The following is a 25363-nucleotide window of genomic DNA, read 5'->3' on the forward strand; positions in this document are numbered from 1 at the left end:
AGATCAAAATGGAACTATAGATAGATTTAGTTATTTTATCCAGTACTTTTTTTATTTTATGTTCTTGAAACTGAAATTTAGAAGTGTTTAAAAATGTTTAATCAGGGTGGAGAGAAATTGGGTCATTCCAAATAATAATATTGGGAATGTGCACATGATTGAAACATTCAGGTCAGTGTGGTTCCCAGTTTGGGAGTTTAGTTCCCTCCCCCCACAATTGTTCAGAAGTTCAAGTCCTCATTCCTTCTATCTGACTTTAACCATTGTAAAAGCCAGGGTTGCTGCTTCAATTCTTTTCAATTCATTTAGAGCCGAGGTGGCACAGTGGTTAGGGTGCAGTACTGCAGGCCACTTCCGCTGACTGCTATCTGCAGTCCAGCGGTTCAAATCTCACCGGCTCAAGATTGACTCAGCCTTCCATCCTTCGGAGTTGGGTGAAATGAGGACCCAGTGTGTGGGCAATATGCTTAGAGAGGGCTGAAAGCCCTATGAAGCGGTATATAAGTCTAACTGCTATTGCTATTGCTATTTAGCAGTGATCAGACTGGTGTATGTTATCCCCCCCTCCCCCGTCAATGTGTTTAGAAAAAGCATCTTCACAAAAATGCCATGAAGCACTTTCAAACTTTTGAAACAAAAACTCCAAAGTGGATCCTGAAGACAAAAGGAGATGGAATTGATAAATGGCAAGGAACTAAGCCATACATCCAAACTTGTTTTTATTTAAAAAAAAATGGCTGGATGGGAAATAATGTGTTGTTATGTAAATGAGCTGCATAGCTAATATATGGCAATCAATGAAAAGGATTGTTCTCTTTCCCCATGTTTTGTTTGAAAATTTTGATGATTTTAGTTGATTGTACATGAACATCTGTTAGATTGCAGAAGCTTTAAAATATGTGTTTTTTTAAAAAAAAATGTGTTAAACTTTATTGTATTTTATTTTATAGGTATATGATGGGAAAGACAGTTCATCAAGGTTGTTGGGAACATTCACAAAAATGGAATTGCTAGAACTCATTCTCAATAGCACATCTAACCATTTGTGGATAGAATTTAACAGCAACGGATCAGATACGGACCAAGGTTTTCACCTCACATATACAAGTAAGTGAGAGAGGAAGGGGAGGGGAAACAGAGTTACAAAAAAAGCAATTGAACTATGAGCAATGTTTTTTAAAAAAATCCTAAGAACTTTTATTAATACCCTACTCTATTTATTGCTTCTTAATTCCTTTCAATACTGCAAAAAGAGAATCATAAAAGATAATGCTTAAGAATAATTTCCAATATCAGTACATTGTTTTGTGAATCAGTCAATGTAAATAGACAAGGGAGAGCCAGTCTGGTGCAGTGGTTAAGTTGATGGCCTAGAATCCAGGAAATGATGAGTTCTAGTCTTGTCTTAGGCATCAAAACCAGTTGGTGATTTTTGAGCCAGTCACTCTCTTTCAGCCCAAATCAACTCACAAAGTTGTTGTGGGGAGCAAAACAAGGGAGAAGGGAGAAATATGAGTTATGTTCTTGAGTTGCATGCATTAAAAAGTGGGATATAAATCTTAAAAAAAATCAACCTTTGTTAAATACACTAATTACCTATAGATTTGTAACGTATGTGTAAGTTTTATACAATGGAATATTTAATATTATATTCTGGTAAAATAAATATTTGTATTTTGGCAATGCTACTGTTACTGCAGTTTATTCATCTCTAGCTTCAACAATCAAAATAGAAGAAAGTCACAATATTAAAACGGATGGTAGATTTTCTTCTACCATCAGGTGAAAAAGTTATGAGAATATTTGTTCAAAGTACAAACTTGTCACTTTTATTTTTTTTTAAAAAAGGTAGGTACTCATCGTTTTCATTTCCAGAATAAATTTTTATTCTATCTTCTTCCAAACAGTTCAACATAGTGCAGGTGAGGTAGCTGGAAAACTATTAAAAGTATTAGTTCTCTTGGAAAAGCTTTGAGTCTAAATGGAATGTATCTTCTTTTTCCTCCTTAATTAATAAGGTATTGTGTAGCACAATGAGAATATACACACACCAGTGGTGGGTTCATAACCAGTTTACTACCAGTTCGCTCGTGCTTGCGCACATGAACAAAACTTCAATCAACGCAGAAGCGTCTGGACAGTTGGGCGGAGCTGGGCCGTACCAGGAGCAACCCACCACACACACTGATCACCATAATTATTAATAACTACAACAGTAATTCTAAGTGGTCTGTTGCAGAGGTGGGTTCCTACCAGTTCGCACCTATTCGGTAGAACCGGGTCGTCAAATCTACCGAACCGGTTAGAAGAGGTTCCACCAGTGGACCCGGAAAGCAGGCCACACCTACAGAAGAGGTTCCAAAAATTTTTTAAACCCACCACTGGTCTGTTATTAGTTGCTTTTTTGTGGGAATGAAGATTATCCCACAACTCTGCTATGGATGCATGCAACATGTCCATTTTTTTTATTTTTTTTAAGCAGTAGCAGATATCTCAGACATGTAATCAAGACTGAAGAATATTGGCATTAACTCTTTTCACTATCTTGTTCTCTTCAAAAAAAGTGCTCTCTTTGAAGCAGTTATTTGTTCTAATCAGGTTCGTGCTTTTTCTTCTCTTATGTGAGATATAATTTGGATTTCAGGCAGTGGTGAAATTTATTTATTTTTACTACTGGTTCTGTGGGCGTGGCAGGAGAAGGACATTGCAAAATCTCCATTCCCACCTCACTCTGGGGCCAGCCAGAGGTAACATTTGTTGGTTCTCCGAACCACTAAAAATTTCCGCTACTGGTTCTATAGAACCTGTCAGGACCTGCTGAATTTCACCCCTGATTTCAGGGTTCTGATTGACAAAACCCAACGCAGCTATCGCTTGACGAGGCCATCCAATCTCTTAATGCAAGGCTTTATTCAATACCTCATTTCCGTACAACATGACAGCCAAACCATCTCTGCTTAATTCCTCTGATTTCGTACAGTCAAGGAATAGTTTCTCCCCTCCTTCCCATTAGTACATGTCACGTTGTCCAATTAGGTATCTAAACGTTGTTTTAGAAAGTGTTCAAAGTCTTTGTCGACCATCTGATTAGAGGACCATGGTTCCCATGGGATGATTTCTTGTTGTTGCCTGGAACTGGAGTTCTAAATCTGATCTTCCCTTTCCCCCCTTGGTTCTGTGGCAAGCTGAGAAGCAAAAATGGCCGCATCAGCAAAATTCACACTTTGAACTTGACATTGAAGCATCTTGTGGGTTTTTTTGTGCTTTTTTAAAAAAACAGCATGTTTCCAATGCAAATCTACTTTTGAGGGGGGGGGGGTTCTTTTTTTTTCTTTTTCTTAAAGTCCTAAAACTCAGAAATCATGGTTTTGTTGGTCGCAGAGATAACTTAAGTGTGAAAATTAAAGTTTGCTTACAATATTTTTACCACATATTTATTCTTCTATTTTATTCATTAAGTCTTTCATAGAAATAATCTCAGAAACACTAAAAGCAAAACATGACATTATAAATTGCAGTTAATGCAGCTAATTACGTTAACGTAATAAATTGACTTTTGTTCCTATCTTACTGTGTGGTGGGGGCTAAGAACTCCTTTTAAATTAGTTAGGATTCAGAACTTCTTAGGGTCATTTCTCCTTTTTCCAAAAGTTTCTAAGTAAGGTCTGGTTCTAAAATTGCCATTATTGTCCTATTGTTTTTTTCCCCTGCTTATACAAATGTGCTTTGTGTTGATTGTTACAAAAGATAACAAAGGAATTGCTTCCTGAACACTTTTGAGTATCTTACAAATTTTTGGCTGCTAATCACAAAAATAACCTAATTTATTTATATAGGTAATTTAACCTATCATGTACTGTTTATAGATTTTTTCTGTTTTTACACAATAATAATGTAAGTCCTTAAGTACCTGGTGGCTATGCTGCATACATGAAATAAACATACAAAAACATGGAATTGTTGTTGAAGAGTACCAAGTACAACTGGAATATTTGTGGAGATCTAAAAATAGTGGTTCTGCTCCTTTGATTGGAGTTTGGATGTCCCCTTCCCTGGTTTGAGTTGTGAGCCGCCCTGAGTCCCCTTCGGGAGGGAAAGGGAGGCATATAAATAAAATAAACATTCATTCAAGTACTGTTGTTACTTATTTGAATGGGACAACCGTTCACTCAAGTCGCATTACATTAAAAATAAAAGAATTTGGTTCCAGGACAGAAAAATAGCAATAGCAATAGCAGTTAGACTTATATACCGCTTCATAGGGCTTTCAGCAATAGCAATAGCAGTTAGACTTATATACCGCTTCATAGGGCTTTCAGCCCCCTCTAAGCGGTTTACAGAGTCAGCATATTGCCCCCAACAACAATCCGGGTCCTCATTTTACCCACCTCGGAAGGATGGAAGGCTGAGTCAACCCTGAGCCGGTGAGATTTGAACAGCCAAACTGCAGAACTGCAGTCAGCTGAAGTAGCCTGCAGTGCTGCATTTAACCACTGCGCCACCTCGGCTCCTTCAAATGTGGTACGTGAACCGCTTGTTGAGCAGACTAAGTTATTTTTCTCCACTTCACATAAAATGTGGGCTGATGAAACATTTTTTGAAAGCGATGAAACAAAGAAGGCAACAGTTTTCATTATTTGAGAGAGATATTTTCAAAAAATAACTATTGGCAAGATTAAGGAAGGCATTTTTGTTGGTCCACAGATCAGATATATCATCAGTGACAAGAAGTTCGAAGATTTGTTAGTGGGAAAAAAGGAGATCACCTGAAAATCATTCAAAAATGCCACTGAAAATTTTCTTGGCAACTACAGAGCACCAAAGTAGATTCCATTGGTTGACAGCATACAAAACCACGAAATACAACATATCACTGAAAATTCATTTTCTTCATTCACACTTGGACTTCCTTCCTGAAGATATAGGTGTAGTCAGTGCTGAACATGGTGAAAGTTTTTATCAGGACATTGCCACAATGGAAAAATGGAATCAAAGCAACTGGGATTCATTAATGCTCGCTGACTATTGTTGGACACTGCTGTGAGATGCATTGAACACTGAGCACAAATGAAAATCAGCAACAAAACACGTTTAGCCCTGTTGAATGTATGCAGCATGTTAGAGACATTATGTGATTAAATACATAAGTCTTTAAAAGTTTATTTCATGTTTCTCAAGTTTCCCATATGATACAGTTATTCTGAAATTATATCTGGGTTCAAACTGAAGGGGTCTATCATAAACATCAAAAGATTTTCAGGATGCAAGATTTTTGGAAAACATATTTGTTATCCAGCATCTATAGTATGCTGCAAGATAGGTGCAAGCATGGTTCTTCCATCCAGTGCTTGAAAAAGTGCAGCATCATATAAGCGAATGTTATTAATCGTATCTTTGAACTGTGACAACTAGCGGGATTCTGTTGTTCTGATTCTGTGGTTTCTCTGCTATTGTCTGTTAATCTTGTTGTGTGGCTAGTTCAGTTTTCTGGATTCCTTGTTTAAGTAAATCAGGTTGAGCATCTTTGTTAATATGTGGTTTTAGTGTACTCTGGGTACATATTTGTTGGTATGTTTGGGGTAGAGATGAAGCATACGGGGTATGCATGGCAATCTGCAGATATAAAAAGTATAAAAAGTGGTATAAAAGATATATTAGCCAGTAGAATATAATGGAAATAAAGTAAGTTCTGATTGTCAAGCAAATACTGCACCTTCTATAACAATGCGGCTTACTGAAAAAAAATGTAGATTTTTATGACAGAATGTTTTTTTCCCCCTTCTTGAAATAATTACATACCATAATCATTTTTTTCCTATATTTTTCCCCCAAGTAGAATTGGTAGTAAAGAAAGGGAGTGTTCCTGTCATTTTAATGTTATAGCACTGCTACAGATGTGGAGGATTTATGATCTGGTCTTTCCTAGAAATCTCAGCGTAATTTGTTTTGTTTTATTTTATTTGGAATATTTGACTTTTCGTTCAAAAGGGAAGGGAATGGAAAGGAAAGGCATTCTTTCAAATACCCTGGACCTTCTCTTTGGATTTTTGGTGTTTTGGGCTGTGCAAACTGGAACTCTTACCAATGCATGGTGTTTTCTACATTCTTCTTCTAATAATAGAGTAACCCACTCCCCAACCGCTCTTAAAAGTCAGCTGTACCCCATCGGAGGTTTCCTATCTTCAACTGCTTCAAGTCAAACTAGTTAACTGTTCTTTTCTTTACAGATAAGGTATGTCAGCTGAATGGTTATGTTTTTAGTTCATTTTTTTAATATAAACTAGCCGATAACCTGGCGTTGTCCAGGTATTTATTTATAGTGGGATTCTGATGTAACTTCCAGAGTTGGGATCCCCATAGCTATGTGCCAACATGCCTGCTTTATTAAATTGGAACTTTAAGCATGGTTTTGCCTTCGATTCTGATTTGATTCTGCATGGTATTTGGAATGCTTACAACATGTCTGTTATTTATTATCCAAGATCTTCAAATTTGAAGATCTTGAAGGTCTTCTAGTCCAACCCCCTGCTCAAGCAGGAGACCCTATACCATTTCAGGCAAATGGCTATCCACTCTTTAAAAATTCAGTGATGAAGCGCCCACAACATCTAAAGGCCAGCTGTTCCACTAATTAATTGTTCTCACTGTTAGGAAGTTTCTCCTTAACCTTAATTCCAGGTTGCTTATTTCTTTGATTCGTTTCCATCCATTATTTCTTGTTTCTAAGTTGACCCCTTCTTCTTTGTGGCGGCCCCTCAAATATTAGAATATTGCCATCATTTATATCAAGCCTTCTTTTCTAGACTATCCATACCCAATTTATGGGTACCATTCTTCTTATATTTTAGTCCTCAGGCCTTTAGTTATTTTAGTTGTTCTTCTCTCTACTTTTTCCAAAGTCTCAACCTCTTTTTTGTAATGTGGTGACCAAAATTGGATGCAGTATTTTAGGTGCGGTCTTACTAAGGATTTATAAAGCAGTACTAATACTTCACATGATTTTGATTCTATGCCTCTGTTTATACAACCAAAGATTATATTAACTGTTTTGGCTACTGCTGCACATTGCTAGCTTATATTTAAGTGATTGTCTACTAGCTCTCCAAGGTCCCTCTCACAGTTATTGTTTATGAGCCAGGTTTTGGCTAATTTGCACTTGTACCTATGTTTTTTTCCTGCCTAGGAAAAGATATCATTATTTTTACAATACAGGATATTGTGTTATACAAGATGTATGAAAATAAAGTAGAAAGGGCAGAGATTTTACCTTACCATTTTTATAGAACAAAAGGATTCATTAGACCACTGCTCATAACTGTGTACCAACAGTAAAATGGAGCATTCATTAAACTTTAAAAATAAATAAATAAATTTCATAGTGGGAGGTTTATCAAGTAAGAATGAAAAGGATGTTAGGACCATGTTAAAATAATAACTGGAAATATACTAAATTTCATTATTATTAGCATGCCTGAATAAACAGCAGAAAAAAAGGTATTACAGCAATACGAGATATGAAAGTTTAAAGTTAGTATTTCATATAAAAAGGAGAAACAGCTTCAGTTACCATGGCTACTTTCATTCCTACAGGAATATGTTGTGAATTATGACCATTGCCTCATCTACGTATATAAAAAACAGGATTGTAAAAAAAAATAATCTTAGGTTCCTGAAAAAAACAGGATATAATTTGAAAAAATATATATAATTTCAGGATTAGGAATTAAAAAATAATAATGTTTATTTGATCAAGGAATAATAAAATGTAAAATATATAATACTAATGTAAAATCAAACGGGTGAGGTACAAGATTAATAAAACAAACAATTTCTATAATAAAAGTGTACGTAACACCTAAACTATTGAAATGACATATTAATAACTGGGAAGTATACTGTATGTCTGAAATAATCCTATCAAGTAAAAATATATGTCACATAAAGCAAGAATGAACACATAAACTTGAAGTGATTAAAAAAGCAAAAGTGTTAAATCTCTGTGACCAATTATGACATTTCTTAACTCTGGCAGCAGAGCATTTGACTATTAAACAGGTAAGGAAGTATTTTGAATCTCCCTGAAGAAATTTCCCATAGAAATTATCTGGCTTCCTGGAAATTTACATTTTGGAGGCAGAATATAAGAAGACATAACATTTTGCAGAATTTACAGCATAGCAATATATGACAAATGGATTAGAACTTGTGGGAAGGTGCACTCAGTTAAAAGAATGATGGAATATCTGCCTTGCAACAATGTGGATGGTAAGAAATTATATATGCCTTTGAAAAATGCTGCCCCAGACTTGGAAAGGTAGAATTTGAAAGTATTTTGCTGGTTGTCAAGCACCCTTGTTTACCCAAATTCTGTCATGTTGGACATTAATTTATCTTCCTCCAGGACGTGATTGCCTGGATTGTGGACATCCATTTTTTTAAGCTTTACCTGGGCATTTGCTGTTCCGTGAAATTCAATGAGGATTGATCTCAAGAATTTTGTTTGCACTGATTCAGAATTAGGGTTAGATGAGTTGATAACAGGAAACTGGTGAAATGATGTATGGATTGAGCCAACATGGATTGGTCTGTCTAGAGGCTAATTTAAACAATTGGACAATTTTCTTCTTGAGAGATTATGTGACCAGACAATATCCTTTTAAGAGGTGCTTTCTGATTTTTGTATTTGGTCCACATTCATTCAGCATCAATTTTTTCTTGACCTTTTCCTGCCTGTTTTACTGCATGCCTTTTTCCCCCCCCACATAATATTTTTTTATTTCCATTTCATTCTATACAATCACATGTTTACTGTGCATAACCGGGGCATGTAACATTGAGTAATAAACACAGCCTTCACTTATATAGAAAATGCCCCCTACAATACAAACCCAATATACCACCTTGGCCCACCATACACCCTCTTTCAACCCCCTCCGACTTTCATTCTTCCTTCTTACATACCCCTCTACTACCTACTTCCCCTCCCCCTCTATCACTCCCTCTCTTCATCCATTCCCTCCCTTCCTTCTCCTCCTCCTCTCTTTCACCCTCTCCACCCTCCTTCTTCTTTCGCTCAACTCCTCCCTTCGGTGTACTTCTATTGCCTTCCAATATATTCAGCTTGTTCTATTTTAACACTAACATTAAAAAGCCACAGTATACAAGCGCAATCATGTACTTTAGAATTTAACACATATTATATTTCCCCCTCCCCCCTCCCCCTAGAACCCCACCTCCCTTCCCTCCCCCCGACTTCCCAGAGCCCATACACGGTATAACTTTTTAACAATCACAGTCTAAAATATCTCTACATTGAGCTCAGCTTCTTACTGTTACCCAAATTTTAAACAGTTTAAGTTATTACTGATGTTAAGCATAAGCTATCTGGAGTTTCTTAGTCCCATATTTACTTTGTGTATAATCAATCCATGCCTTTTTTAAGTACACTCTCTCCAACGCATCTGACTTCCTTTTATGTTTCTCCTCACTACCCAGTTCTCTTTGACAGAGAATGTCAATTTCTCTGACATCTACAGCTGTATATGTATGTATATGTATGCTTTAATTTAAAACTTTTTTTGAGGTCATTTCCTTTCCCCCTGCCATACGTTGGCTTGGTTAGAATGAAAGAGTATGGTAACACCTTTGTACAGAGCCGAGGTGGCGCAGTGGTTAAATGCAGCACTGCAGGCTACTTCAGCTGACTGCAGTTCTGCAGTTCGGCTGTTCAAATCTCACCGGCTCAAGGTTGACTCAGCCTTCCATCCTTCTGAGGTAGGTAAAATGAGGACCCGGATTGTTGTTGGGGGCGATATGCTGACTCTGTAAACCGCTTAGAGAGGGCTGAAAGCCCTATGAAGCGGTATATAAGTCTAACTGCTATTGCTATAAACACTTTAGAAAGAGAATCTGAATTTATTTGACTAAGAATTGTACTGAAATAATTCGTGGCTGCATTCTTAAGAGGTCAAAGGTAAAAAGAAGAGGGGGCTCTGGAAGTTAATAGGGAAAGAGTCAATCAGGTGCCATATCTGGATTTTTCTAAGGGCTCAAAAGTAATTGATCTCCTCCGCCACTTCTTACCATAGACATTTCTATCCGATGGTTTCCTAACCAGATACTAATACTAGTGACTAGGACATAAATAGAAAACAACTATGGTTACAAATCAGCATTTAGGAGTTGTTGTTTTTTTAAATCCTGGGATGAGATGTGAATATAAAGAAAGCTGATATCATATTCATAGCATTGTGAGCTATCTTTAAATTATGCACATGGACCTCAGTTTCAGCAGCAGCTGTAGCAAACTGCAGATAATACCTAAACGATGCCATGCAATACAAATGATGCTCTTTGTTCTTGTGATGTAACGTCTTTCAAAAGTACGTATCTTGCAGCATTTGTGTGATGAGCTCAAGCACATGTTATCGTTTGTCTCATGTCCGCCACCTCGCGCCCTGGGCCTCCCAGGATGCCCTATCTGATTTGCTACTCCTACATTTTATTTGAAGTCGAAAGTGGGAACACCGAATGCAGGAAATTTGGCCAACCACGATTGCAATAATGTTATTTAAGGTGGTCAGCATTCTGGAATTTAAAATGCAGTCCTCTATACATATATACCTCTGAACAAGGTTACTGTCTTGTTAAGCGACATCTCTTTTCTGAAAAGTAAATCCATCATTTTTATTATTATTCCTTTTCTATGGCAGAGCAAAACTGCAAAGGCACGCAAGTCTATGACTGCAGTTTTAGCCCTGTGAGCACTTGATTTATATTAAATCTTTTAAACATAGGTGTGCTAAGTGATCATATTTTTCCTCTTAACAAATTTGACATGGTGTTAAATATAACACTTTGGGCCTGCAGTATATCACTGCCTATATATTGGAATATGTTCAGCATTTATCACAAAAAAACCATGTGTGACCATGCTAGGAGCACACCTATATGACTCCCTTCTAATTTATTTTGTGATTGTTTAGTTTAGTTTAGTTTATTTGTCTTGTATGCCGCCCACTCCCGAAGGACTCCGGGCGGCTCACAATAGACAAGGGAAGGGGGATAAATAGACAAAGACAACACTTTAAAAACGCAACATTCACAATTTCCGTGGGGCTGGATGTTTCACAAGCCCCCCGGCCTGCTGGAGCAGCCAGGACTTGGTGGCTTTGCGGAAGGCCGGGAGGGTAGTAAGGGTCCGGATCTCCACGGGGAGGTCATTCCAGAGGGCTGGAGCTGCAACAGAGAAGGCTCTCCCCCGGGGAGTCGCCAGCCGACATTGGCTGGCAGATGGAATCCGGAGGAGACCTAACCTGTGAGATCTAATCGGTTTGAGGGAGGTAATCGGCAGGAGGCGGTCTCTCAGGTACCCAGGTCCGATGCCATGTAGGGTTTTATGGGTAACGACCAGCACCTTGAAGCGGGTCTGGAGACTAATGGGTAGCCAGTGCAGCTCGCGGAGGATAGGTGTGACGTGGGTGTACCTGGGTGCACCCACAATCGCTCGCGTGGCTGCATTCTGGACTAACTGAAGTCTTCGAACACTCTTTAAGGGCAGCCCCATGTAGAGCGTGTTACAGTAATAGATTGATATCTGTTGCTGAGATTCACCGGCAAGTTTAGACTGCAGTAATTTAAATCACAGATCGCATATTCAGAAAATACTCATTTAGTTTCAGAAGTTGTATTTGGCTACAATCCAAATAAGAATATAAAGTGATCCTTAGATGCTGCCTTCTTTTAACTTTTGAAAGAGTTAACTTTGCTGTGCTACAATGAAATTTATTCAAATCTTTTTTTTTCCTCTTTTCTACCACCACTGGGTTTTAGAAATTTCTGATGTGGTGTGGAAAAATTAATGTTGTTACTAAATGAAAATTTTGAACTGCCTGAATATATGAAAACTCAAGTTGGGTAAATTTACCCTTAAATGAAAACTTGGCAAAATCATTTGTTAAATATTTAACTTTGCAACAAATCCTAATAAATGAAGTATATAATAGATGAAATATATAATGCAAGGAAAAGACAACTAGCTACATATTCAAAAATACCCAACTATGGATGATGCTTCATCGTTACTGCAGAATCTGTGATTTTCAAAAATATTTAAATCTTTTTTAAATTCAAATTTAAAAAGTTAGCGGTTTTGGCAAAAGCCTTCATTGGACAAAGTGAGTAAAATATAGCAAAATCATACATATCATGGCTGTGGATGCTTCAAAAATAATAAGAGATAAACACTTCCAACCTTTCACAAAACAGCACTTTAAAACATTATCTTTTATTAAGCTTTCTGCACAAGATTGGGGAACAAATTCCACCATTTAAAAAAAAAAGTTTTTTTTAAAAAAATTGCAGTTGCTTTAATTCTGATTCTAGCAAATTAATCGCTGTTTTTGGCATAGTCCCTGGCCTATCCCCAGGATGGATAAAAATCAATGGTTTTTAAAAGAGAATAATAAAAAAATCAGATTTTTTTAAAAAATTAAATTGGATTTTTTTTATTTTTATCAAATTTATTTTAATAAAATGCTTTTGGAGTAAAATGTATTTAAAGATACTTTTCTATGTAAGATATATTAATAATTTAGTTTATTCAGCATGAAATGGAGCTTAGTTATGTAGCATGAGGTTCTATATTCTGCAATATTGGGACTGTCGGTGAGTCAACAGCAGGTCAGAGGAAGACAGTGATGACAGTTCCTCTTTAAAAAATTATGATTTAAATCAAGTTGATTTAAATCAAGCCTTTTTACCAGTGATTTAAATCATGACTTGATTTAAATCAAATCCACCCTGCCTATCCGTTTTCTCATTTCTTTATAAAAGAAAAAAAAATGGCAGGAGGGTAAAACCAGTACTAATTTCTTAATAGCAGAATAGTTCTTCTAAAATACGTTCTGCATCCAGATTTGCCATGCGATATCTGAATAGTCTATCAGCTTTAAACAGTGGTGGGTTTCAAAAATTGTTCGAACCTACTCTGTGGGTGTGGCCTCCTTTGTGGGAGTGGCTTGCCACCCATGTGACCGGATGGGAGTGGCTTGCCGCCCATGTGACCGGATATGAAGATGCCGACGACACTTGTCAGAACCACCTTAAATTACCTCACACACAGCACTGGCATGCATAAGAATAGGATGTAAACTTGTTTTTTAAAAGGCATCTTTGGTTTGCGTTAAAACAACTTCAACACACGCAATGTTCTGATTGCACCACAAACGCAGTAGTCACCCTTACCTTTCACAGAGGCACTGAGTTTTATACATATGAGCATGATAGTGTAGAATAATCATATCCAAGGACCAGTGGTGGGTTTCAAAAAACTTTGGAACCTCTTCTGTAGGTGTGGCCTGCTTTCCGGGTCCACTGGTGGAACTTCTTCTAACCAGTTCGGTAGATTTGACGAACCGGTTCTACCAAATAGGTGCGAACTGGTAGGAACCCACCTCCGGCTTTAAGCTCTCCCAGAAGGACCATACAAATGTAGAATTGCTTGCAGAAGTTGCATGAGAAAAAGAAAACACAAATAGCTATTCTCTTTTTCTTTTTCCATTTTCCCACCTACAACCCATTGTACGTTGATAGTTCATTTGGAATTTTGAAGATGTTTGAACTAGGGCTTATGCGTTTCAGGGGGAAGTGTGGAATAAACTGAAATCAGAGAAAACAATTTTGTGCTAGAGGAACATATTTGTCACACACACAGACACACAGACACACAGACACACACACACACACACACACACACACACACACACCGGAGTTTGGGTGTTTATCCCCTTTGATTGCAGCACTGTGCAAAACAGCTCTTTGAGAAATATCCCCATGGATCCCTTCCTCATTATCCAAAGATGTTGCTTTTTTTATAACACACATACACACACAAACACAGGCACAAATACAAAAGCAGGCATCTGAAGAGAGACTTCTTTTTATTGATATCCTTTCTACAAATGAATTACTTCAAAGAACATTGGTCATCCTACACAATTAATAGGAGATGAGATCTTTAACGTTTGAACTTTCTATGCATATTTTTCTGCACTTGTGGATTAGAAGAAAGCACCACTGAACAAAAAATAACATTGAAAGTGCTACCCGATAATAGAATAATGAAAGGAAAAGGTTTCTTGGCTAGAAATGGATGTCATATCACCATGTAACAAAATTCATTTTTATTCTTCCTTATCAGATTTTTTTATTTATTAGTGTTTTTTTATCCTCCCTTCATTATTTTTAGAAATAATTCAAGATGGCAAACATACCCAATGCTCTTTCCTTTTCTTATTTTCCCCATAACAATCTTGCTGAAGGAGAGTGACTGGCCCAAAGTCACCCAGTTGGCTTTCTAGAACTCTTGGTTTCCTGGTTTCTAAACTGGTATCGTAACCACTGGATCAAACTATCACCAATGCACTCATGCATGCATATATATGTATATGAGTTTATGTATATATGCACACATACAAATATACAATATAGACTGTCAAATTTTATGTGTTTCTCCTACCCTTAAAACTAGTATTCCTACATGCATGACATCACATCTTGATGAAAAACAATAGTAGGATGTAATGTTTACATACGTTTTATTTATTGTTACACATCCTGAGATCACTCTGTAGTCTGCCTGGCTATCCATGATCCCTTATCTAAAAAAAATCTCCATGAGATGAGTTCCCTCATTATGTCTTTTCTTAGAATTTGATTGAAGTGTGGGAAGCCAGGAAAACTACAGACACTGGATTGTAGAATGATACACCTATTCTTCATTTTGTTTCCTCTAAGGTAGGTATTAGAATCTTATAACCAAACATGAGCTTTCATGTTGTATTCTCCTCTTATAATAGTTTGAAAACAAATTTAAGCATACAGTTGAGGAGAAACACAAACTCTACTTTGATATTTTCATTTTAATATTTTGGGAATTTAGTTGTGCCGCTATTAAAAAAAACAAAACAGCAAGCATTAAAAATTGCACCATAACAGAAGCTAGAATATAGTTCCATTTCTAAAAAATGTTGATGTTTGTTACGTGGTTCCTTTTTTTATTAAAGTAGCTTCATAATTACCTAAATGTATTAGAAAACCTGCTTAGTTGTTTGTAGCAAAACTAGCAAATATATAACTCAATATGTAAAGATATTTTTTTATTGTTTTTTTCCCCTTTACAGGCTTTGATTTAGTGAAATGTGAAGATCCTGGAACACCAAACTATGGCTACAGAATCCGTGATGAAGGGCATTATACAGAAACAGTGGTTTTATACAGTTGTAATCCAGGCTACACGATGCATGGTAGTAATATTATTACCTGTTTAAGTGGCGATCGAAGAGTTTGGGACAAGCCCTTACCTACTTGTATAGGTAGGTAGTAACAGAAATTCACAATATAAATTTGGCTCTTGTTTATAGATCAATATTACAGTTTTCATAATATTTGAAATAGCATATAATTTGTCTCGGTCTCTTAAATTTGACTTGGTATCTATACTGTTTTTATGTTTTTTATGTTTTATTGCAAATTTATATGCCGCCCTTTTCCCTGAGGGGACTCAGGGCGGCTTACAACAATAAAGGGAAGGGGGTGCAAGACAAAACTTAAAAAGAAAAAAAATCGTGATTAAAGGAAATTGGTCATAAAAACACAACATTCACTCAACATTCGGGCGGGGTGAGAGTAATCCTATCCCCAGGCCTGACGGGATAGCCAGTTCTTGAGGGCTGTGCGGAAGGCCTGGACTGTGGTGAGGGTACGGATCTCCACGGGGAGGTTGTTCCATAATGTCGGAGCTGCAACTGAGAAGGCTCTCCTCCGCGTAGTCGCCAGTCGGCACTGACTGGCGGATGGAATTCGGAGGAGGCCTACTCTGTGCGATCTGATGGGACGCAGGGAGGTAATTGGCAGGAGGCGGTCTCTCAAATAGTCAGATCCACTACCATGGAGCGCTTTATAGGTGGTAAGTAAGACCTTGAAGTGCACCCGACGATCAACAGGTAGCCAGCGCAGCTCACGGAGGATTGGTGTTATATGGGCGAACCGTGGTGCGCCCATGATCACTCGCGCGGCCGCGTTCTGGACTAGCTGAAGTCGCCGGATGCTCTTCAAGGGCAGCCCCATGTAGAGCACATTGCAGTATTCCAGCCTAGAGATCACAAGGGCTCGAGTGACTGTTGTGAGAGCCTCCCGGTTCAGGTAGGGCCGCAACTGGCGCACCAGGCGAACCTGGGCAAATGCCCCCCTGGTCACAGCCGACAGATGGTGGTCAAAACTCAGCTGTGGATCCAGGAGGACTCCCAAGTTGCGGACCCTATCTGAGGGGAATAAATTTTGCCCCCCCAGCCTGATTGATGGAACGTTAACCAAATTTTTGGGAGGAAAACACAACAGCCACTCGGTCTTTTCCGGGTTGAGTACCAGTTTGTTAGCTCTCATCCAGTCTTTAACAGCCTCAAGGCCCCGGTTCATCACGTCCACCGCTTCATTGAGTTGGCACGGGGCGGACAGATACAACTGCGTATCGTCCGCATATTGATGGTACTTAATCCCGTGCCTCCGAATGATCTCGCCCAGCGGTTTCATGTATATGTTAAATAGCAGGGGGGACAGAACCGAACCCTGCGGCACCCCATAGGTTAGGGGCCTCGGGGACGATCTCTCCCTCCCCACCAACACCGACTGCGACCTGTCCGAGAGGTAGGAGGAGAACCACTGTAAAACAGTGCCGCCCACCCCCACCTCCCGCAGTCGTCGCAGAAGGATACCATGGTCGATGGTATCGAAAGCCGCTGAGAGGTCAAGGAGAACCAGGATGGACGCATAGCCTCCATCTCTGGCTCTCCAGAGATCATCGGTCAATGCGACCAAAGCGGTTTCAGTGCTGTAACCGGGCCTGAAGCCAGACTGACTGAAATTAGAGATGTGTGAACTATTTCATAAAAATTATGTTGGTTTTGTTGAAACTTCTTTGTCATTTCTTGAAATTCACTCATACTTTATCTTCATAGTTTGCATTTCGCTGTAGGAAAATGTGTCTTAACTGATATGTTACTTAGCTTGAACTTTACTAAAATGAAGTAAAATTTAAAGATGTATGTATTCAACTGACAATTTTTTATCCAAAGTTTTTGTTCAGATTCCACACATCAAAACTACTTATGTTTTCTATAAGCAACGATCCTACATATCGGGGGGGAAAATTCAAGAACAACAAGCTACTTCTACCCAACACTTTCAGCTACACAAAACATTTCTTTTCTTGGGACTAATGCATGGCTAATAAATACTTACAGAATGAGAAATTATCACAGAAGTGTAACAAAACCCATCATTTTTATCACACCTTTCATTTGAAATTGACTTCTACAAGTCCCTAAATTTAGTTTAGAAGTTTACTGTCAATTCCCCTGAAAGGTAAGGATCTCATTTATAAGGTAGGAACATATAGTCACTGTAGAAAATTTTCTGTAATCCTGAACTCTACAAGATCCTAATTTTTCCTGATCTAAATTCATTAATTGGAATTATTTTAGTATTTCCTCTTTTCTTTTAATTTTTTGAAACCCGGAGTATTTTGCCACAAAAAGATTCCTTCTCTATTTAAAGACAGACTGAATTGTGTAGTTTTCACATTTTCGGTGTGCAGCAAACTGGTGGTAACATTATGTGAAACCCATCTCTGGTGCACGCGCGCGCGCGCGCGCACACACACACACACACACACACACACACACACACAAACATTTTATACATACATACATACATACATATATTTACAGCTATAGAGCCTCTGGCAGGGAAACAGTTGGCCTGGAGTTCAGAGGAGCTAAGCAGAGAACTGGAGAAAAAAATGCATGCATAGTCAGTGTTTATAGTCAGATTATATTAGAAAGGTAAATTTTAAACCCTCTTTAAAACTAGGGCCAATTTCAGCTCTAACAACAATTTATTTTACAATATGGACCTTATTCAGAATCAATTTCATGTCTGATAGATTCATGGCAGGATCTACAGAAGGAGACACATTTTAGATATGAGGCTGAAGTGTAAATATTTGAGCCTAAACTATGTAGACTTTATATATCAAATTGAGTACCTGGAGTACCTTAAATTGGACTTGGAAAACAGTTGGATATCGTTGTAGATACGTATCACAACATAATGATTATAAGGTGCAGCTTGCCAATAATTCTGCAGCATTTTGGACGAAATACATTTTTTGAGAATGACATTACCAAGTGTTGTGGCCCAGCAGGAGCCGTTGGAGCTGCCACCAGACTCCGACAGGGAGGGGCTCAATGAGTCTGCTCTGGAGGATGTGGAGGACCTTGGACAGGGTTCTGACTCCAACAGGGTGCAGAGAGGCTGGAGGCACCTGAAGCTTGGACCAGTGGGGAGGACCAAGGGACCAAGGGAGAGTGAGCCGGACGCCAGTAGTGAGTTGTTCCTGGATGCACGCCATCAAAGAGCTATTAGGCATGAGGAACAATTACGCAATTACAGGAGGTAATTGCACTCAGCTGGTGGTCATTAGGCTCCTCTCCAGACTATAAAAAGACTACTTGTGCACAAGCTCCTCTTGCAGAAGTCAACGCAGGATCGAATGTCGGAGAACATTGTTATGAACTTGGCAGGCTGGATTGCTGCCAGGACTTATCTGTGTTTATTGCTGCCCAAGCTTGTCTGTGCGGGTTTGCTGCCAAGGACCTGTCTGTCTGTTAATTAAATGCTGTAACTTATCTTTGGCTCGGAGTGTGTGTTGGTGTGGGACGAGGGGGGTCAGAACAACCAAGTATGTTTCACCAAATCCAGGTCCCTTTCTTCCAGATAGGAATGTAACTAATTAGCCAAATTTGATGAAAAGCTTTCTCTGCCAGTGTTATTATGTGGCTATTTAATACCAGTTCTGGATCAAGGAAGACCACAGGCCTTCTTTTAACAATTGTTAATTGTTTTTGTAGGCATTAATTTGACTGAAATCTATAACTACATCTTTAAAGCAATATTTTTAGACACTTGCTCCTAAAGTATAATTATTTCTAAATAAACTTAACTTAAGAAATAGCAAGAATAAAGAGTAGTCTGCAAGCAAAGTTTAGTGAGAAAGTTTAAGTTGATTAGTTGCTGTCAGGTCGGAGTCATCTTAGTAGCTACATGGACAATTTCTCACCATCTTGACTTGTCTCCGTTAACAACTTGTAGCTCTTCCAAGGACAGTCCTGTCATTTGTTTGATCTCATCCATCTCACTTATCAATTGCCTTCCCCTACTTCTCCTTCCCTCAATCTTGCCAAGCATAGTCATTTTTTTTTCTAGTTCATTATTCATTCTCATCACAAATCTAAAGTGTGTGAGTTTCTGCTGTCTGATTATTGCCTTGAGGGAGCAGTGAATCTTTATTTGATCCAGGATGAATTACCAGTTCTTCCTGCAGTCGGTGGTACTCTTAATAACTTAACTCCAAATCCATATTTGAAGGCATTTATCTTTTCTCATTCTCTTTCAGTGTCTACCCTTCCCACCCATACATTACCATGAAGAATATCCATTACCTTAAACTATTCTGATCTTTATTGTCATGGAAATAATCTTACCATTCATAAGGCTGTTGAACATCATTATTATTTTCTTCTTTAGGATTAATGTCCAACTTTGGTATTCAATTCAAAATAATAGGATCCTATTTTTTTTGCTATAAGTGCTATAAGTTTATGTCTAGTATTACCTTTACCTTCTTGGTTTTGACTAGCCAGATTTTTTTTAAAAAATAATAATTTTACTTTAATAATGAGTGATTCTTATTTTTGGCTTACAAAATGGATGCTGACTGAAACTAAAGTTGTTGTGGTTTAGCCTTCTGTTTTAGCAATAGCAGTTAGACTTATATACCGCTTCATAGGGCTTTCGGCCCTCTCTAAGAGGTTTACAGAGTCAGCATATCACCCCCACAGTCTGGGTCCTCATTTCACCCACCTCGGAAGGATGGAAGGCTGAGTCAACCTTGAGCCGGTGAGATTAGAACCGCTGAACTGTAGATAACAGTCAGCTAAAGTGTCCTGCAGTACTGCACTCTAACCACTGTGCCACCTCGGCTCTTAATTTTAGCTATCATCACTTGAATCTTATATTTATTTTAGTATAATTCTTATATAATTTAAACAGATTCAGAGAAAATACAAATACTTATCATCCTTTTCCTACTTGAAAAACACTGTTCCAAATTGTTCATTGTAAATATTCTTCAGAAGAATTATGAAATATATAGGCATGACTATTAATATATTCCATATTCTGGGATGATCTACACAATAGAACGGCTTGTTTTGTTAAATTAAGCGAAGGTAAACCTCCTGCTGAAAGCCAGTTTGAGGTAGTGATTAAGGCATCAGATTAAAAACTGGATGGCCTCGGGCCACTGACTTTCTCGCAATCCTAGGAACAATGGTAAGCCACTTTTGAAAAATCCTGTGAAGAATGCAGAGATTTGTCTAAGCAGACTTAATGAATTGGAAATGGTTAAATGAAAGAAATAAAGCATGCTATATGCTATGTTATGTTATTATTTTTTTATCTTACTTTTATCAATATTTACTATTTGGTTTAGTGATACCCTTCCTTTTCTGAATCTTCCTGTTCATTTGATCCATGTATGGCTCTATTCTTCTTTATAAGAACTGAAGCAACTTGTTCTCTGCCCTAATGATTTCTTCCAACAACCAGTTCATCAAACTGCTCAGAAAGTTAACAACCGGTTCTCCCAAAGTGGTGCGAACTGGCTGAATCCCACCACTGACTCGGAGGTTTTGTTAGTCCATATTTTCCATTTTTACCATATCAAGACATTCCAAGAGCTCCTACACCAGAGCTTCAACTCCCATAATAAGCATCAGTGTCAGAATGATTTCAATTACCAAACCCACATAATATCAAGTAATAATCCTTTGAGAAGTAAAAAGAAAAATAAATGAAGTGTCCTATCCCTTTTCTTGGGGTAATGTGCTGAATGTGCTAATTAATTTTATTGGCAACAATATAGAATTCTTTTGCTATTGCCTTTTTCTGAGAAGTTTCTTGGGGTAATATGCTGAATGTGCTAATTAATTTTATTGGCAGCAATATAGAATTCTTTTGCTATTGCCTTTTTCTGAGAAGTTTTGATTTTGTTGTTGAATTTTTATCTAGTATTTAATTCTGATATTTCCTGGCCTTCCATCCAGATATTAATTTTTTTCTAATCTAATATCCGAAAACCACAACAAATGTTCTTAACAAGAAGAAATCAGAAGGCTTCTACTGGTAGTGCTTGTAAGAATGAAAAGTGGCAAGTAGATAGAACTCTGAAACTGTCCTTGTGGAAACTTTTATGATTAAAAAATTGCTTCCTTACAGTTTGAACTCACACTGAACCCATATTATTTGAACTTTGAATTCATGTTATTAGTATATCAAAATCCTGTCATGTAATTGGCATAGCAGGGAAGCTACCAGGTTGAATTTTTGCAGTGAATTCAACATCTAGAAGAAATAGCCAGAACTTGGAAGCCAAACCAGATCAGACTAGTCTAATGCTTGGATGAGGGAACCTCAGGGCAATTCCATGGCTATTATCTAGGCTGTGAAATTCATAAAACATCCTTAAAGAAGATCAAGAGTGTCTTCAGAACACAAGAGTCAAGTTTATATTTATATTTATATTTATTGATGCTTATAGGCCGCCCTTTTCCCTGAGGGGACTCAGGGCGGCTTACATAAAATAAGGGGGGGGTATACAGACAATAGACACAACAATACATAGAAGTAAAATAGTAAACAACATTCATTCATCATTCGGGTGGGGGCGGTTATCTTTGTCCCCAGGCCTGACGGGCTAGCCAGGTCTTAAGGGCTGTGCGGAAGGTCTGGACGGTGGTGAGGGTACGAATCTCCATGGGGAGATCGTTCCAAAGGGTCGGAGCTACTACTGAAAAGGCTCTCCTCCGTGTAGTTGCCAGTCGGCATTGACTGGCAGATGGAACTCGGAGGAGGCCTAATCTATGTGATCTTATTGGTCGCAGGGAGGTAATTGGCAGGAGGCGGTCTCTCAAGTACGCAGACCCACTACCATGAAGGGCTTTATGGGTGATAAGTAGCACCTTGAAGCGCATCCGGAGATCAACAGGTAGCCAGCGCAGCTCGCGGAGGATAGGTGTTATGTGGGTGAACCGAGGTGCACCCACAATCACTCGCGCGGCTGCGTTCTGAACTAGCTGGAGTCGCCGGATGCTCTTCAAGGGCAGCCCCATGTAGAGCACGTTGCAGTATTCCAGCCTTGAAGTTCACACCAAGACTGTCTTTATGTTTCACACATATTCCCTCTTCATAGTCACAGAATGTTGGGAGGAGATATGGAGACTGTTAAATCAACTGTGGTACATAATTGCAATACCAAATATTTTATAAGATAAAATCTGAATCCGTTCCCTTAAAAAAAAAGTATTATTTCTTTTATTTTCAGCTGAATGCGGTGGGCGAATTCCTGCTGCTACTTCTGGTCGTATCCTCTCTCCAGCTTATCCAGCTCCATATGACAACAATCTACACTGTACTTGGATTATAGAAGCAGACCCCGGGAGAACGATTAGGTATGCATTTTCCAACCACTTGAAACTTATTAACAATTAAATGTTAGGTAGCTTTATGGATAGAGCAAAATAGGTGATTAATGGACATTTCCTAAATCATAGATTGATACTGATGAATATTAATGAACCTAAGAGAAGATCATTGATGTAAAGTAGTGTTTCTCAACCTTGGCAACTTGAAGATGTCCGGACTTCAACTCCCAGAATTCCCCAGCCAGCATTCGCTGGCTGGGGAATTCTGGGAGTTGAAGTCCGGACATCTTCAAGTTGCCAAGGTTGAGAAACACTGATGTAAACAGTTCTATATAGAGCCAATGTGGAATCTTGGTTATGGACCTGAATGAGATGTGCTAATCAATCACGTTCTCCTTAGACAAACCCAACTTATAGTGTTATTGGTTTTTTGGGAGAAACAGCACTACAAAGGCACCTTGAGCTCCAATACAAAGGAAAATATAAAATATAAATAAATAATAAGATATAGAATTCACATTCGGTAATTAATTTAGGATTGTGCTTCAAATCGCTGTATCAATAGAGAAATTCATAAGATTAAGCTATATGTTTGAATGTTTGAATGTTTATTAACATTTGTAGGCCGCCCTTTTCCCTGAGGGGACTCAGGGCGGCTCACATAAAAATCAGGAAGGGGAATACAAACAATGACGTAGACACATATAGTAAAAAATAATAAGCAACATTCATTCATCATTCGGGAGGGGCGGCTATCTTTGTCCCCAGGCCTGACGGGCTAGCCAGTTCTTAAGGGCTGTGCGGAAGGCCTGGACGGTGGTGAGGGTACGAATCTCCACGGGGAGCTCGTTCCAAAGGGTCGGGGCTACTACTGAGAAGGCCCTCCTCCTTGTGGTTGCCAGCCGGCACTGGCTGGCCGATGGAATATATAGCTAAGCAACTATATTCTTCCAGAGTCTGACTTGAGGAAGGAAAGAGAAGAGGGGATATGTGAACGCTGAATCTAATTGTAATGGTATCACACGAAGTAAAAAGCAGGGCCAGAGCTGACCAACTTAATGATCTTGTTATGGTTTCTTATGCAATACATTACATCCATTATAAAGTATATTTCCACAGCAAGGAAAGTGTACATATTTCAGCTGAAGGAGAGACAGAAAAGCACAGAAAGTGTTTTTTTGGGATGTAATTTCTGAGAAATGAACAGAAAAGATACAAATTAGAAATTACTAGAAAATTAATAAGTTGTTAAAGTTTAGCTAGTATATTTGGTGTGCAATATTGAGAGCCGAGGTGGCGCAGTGGTTAAATGCAGCACTGCAGGCTACTTCAGCTGACTGTAATTCTGCAGTTCAGCTGTTCAAATCCCACCAGGCTCAGGGTTGACTCAGCCTTCCATCCTTCCGAGGTGGGTAAAATGAGGACCCGGATTGTTGTTAGGGGCAATATGCTGACTCTGTAAACCGCTTAGAGAGGGCTGAAAGCCATATGAAGTGGTATATAAGTCTAACTGCTATTGCTAATATTTATTTAGTTAATTGAATTAATTATATTATGTTTAATTTGTTTTTTAAATTCTAAATGTTGCTACTGTAAAGCCAGGAACTGTGACTATTTCAATAAAAACATAACCTCCTGGAAATTTTACAGCAGATGTCATTTAAAAAAAAAAACGGATCACTTTTTAACAACAGTATGGATCTGGTGGACAATTTTTTTTTTTTACTAAGATAGTCTGTGTCCTGATTTATTACAGGTTTATAGATATCAACATCATGCTCCAATGTCCACATTCTGACACATAACAGATGATGTATTTCAATTTTTATCCCTCACATATGATGCCTAAAAGAAGTAATTCCAGGACTGCCAGATTTGATTTTAGCAAATAATAGCAATAGCAATAGCAGTTAGACTTATATACCGCTTCATAGGGCTTTCAGCCCTCTCTAAGCGGTTTACAGAATCAGCATATCACCCCCACAGTCTGGGTCCTCATTTTACCCACCTCGGAAGGATGGAAGGCTGAGTCAACCTTGAGCTGGTGAGATTTGAACCGCTGAACTGCTGAACTAGCAGTCAGCTGAAGTAGCAATAGCAGCAGCAATAGCAGTTAGACTTATGTACCGCTTCATAGGGCTTTCAGCCCTCTCTAAGGGGTTTACAGAGTCAGCATATTGCTCCCACAGTCTGGGTCCTCATTTCACCCACCTCGGAAGGATGGAAGGCTGAGTCAACCTTGAGACGGTGAGATTAGAACCGCTGAACTGCAGAACTAGCAGTCAGCTGAAGTGGCCTGCATTTAACCACTGCGCCACCTCGGCTCTTGCATAACCCAAATAACCCAATCTGTGTTTATTAGACTAACTTATATTGCATGTTCCTTTTTTTCCTTTCCAGTCTGCATTTTATTGTTTTTGATACTGAGGTGGGTCACGACATCCTCAAAGTCTGGGATGGTCCCATTGAAAGCAACATCTTGCTGAAAGAGTGGAGTGGTTCGGCTCTTCCGGAAGACATTTACAGCACTTTCAATTCACTGACCTTACAATTCGACAGCGACTTCTTTATCAGCAAATCTGGCTTTTCTATCCAGTTTTCAAGTAGGTGAACTTGTATTATCCTTATATACTTCTTGGTTGCTTTTTGTGGGTCTGATGTTGCTTCTTTATCTGCCCTGAAAATAGATTTTTGCAGTGGTAATATTTCAGAGCCTCTTCATGAGCAGATCATGTATGGAAGTCGGTGTCCTGTAGTGTTTA

The 25363-nt window shown here is 38.5% G+C and overlaps 1 protein-coding gene across 1 annotated transcript in view; it reads left to right on the forward strand.

Moving 5' to 3' along the window:
- The window catches only part of CSMD1 (CUB and Sushi multiple domains 1), a 1072234-nt gene that overhangs the window by 890910 nt on the left and 155961 nt on the right, over positions 1 to 25363 (forward strand). Inside the window, exons 24-27 of the mRNA XM_087718982.1 lie at positions 951 to 1107; positions 15183 to 15374; positions 22502 to 22628; positions 25002 to 25204. Coding sequence (XP_087575108.1) covers positions 951 to 1107; positions 15183 to 15374; positions 22502 to 22628; positions 25002 to 25204 — 679 coding nt within the window. The remainder of the gene's footprint in view (positions 1 to 950; positions 1108 to 15182; positions 15375 to 22501; positions 22629 to 25001; positions 25205 to 25363) is intronic.

The sequence above is a fragment of the Thamnophis sirtalis genome, unplaced genomic scaffold (assembly GCF_051295495.1).
Source record: "Thamnophis sirtalis isolate CommonGarterSnake01/CBP01778 unplaced genomic scaffold, rThaSir2_p1.2 scaffold_6, whole genome shotgun sequence".
Classification (NCBI taxonomy): Eukaryota; Metazoa; Chordata; class Lepidosauria; order Squamata; family Natricidae; genus Thamnophis; species Thamnophis sirtalis.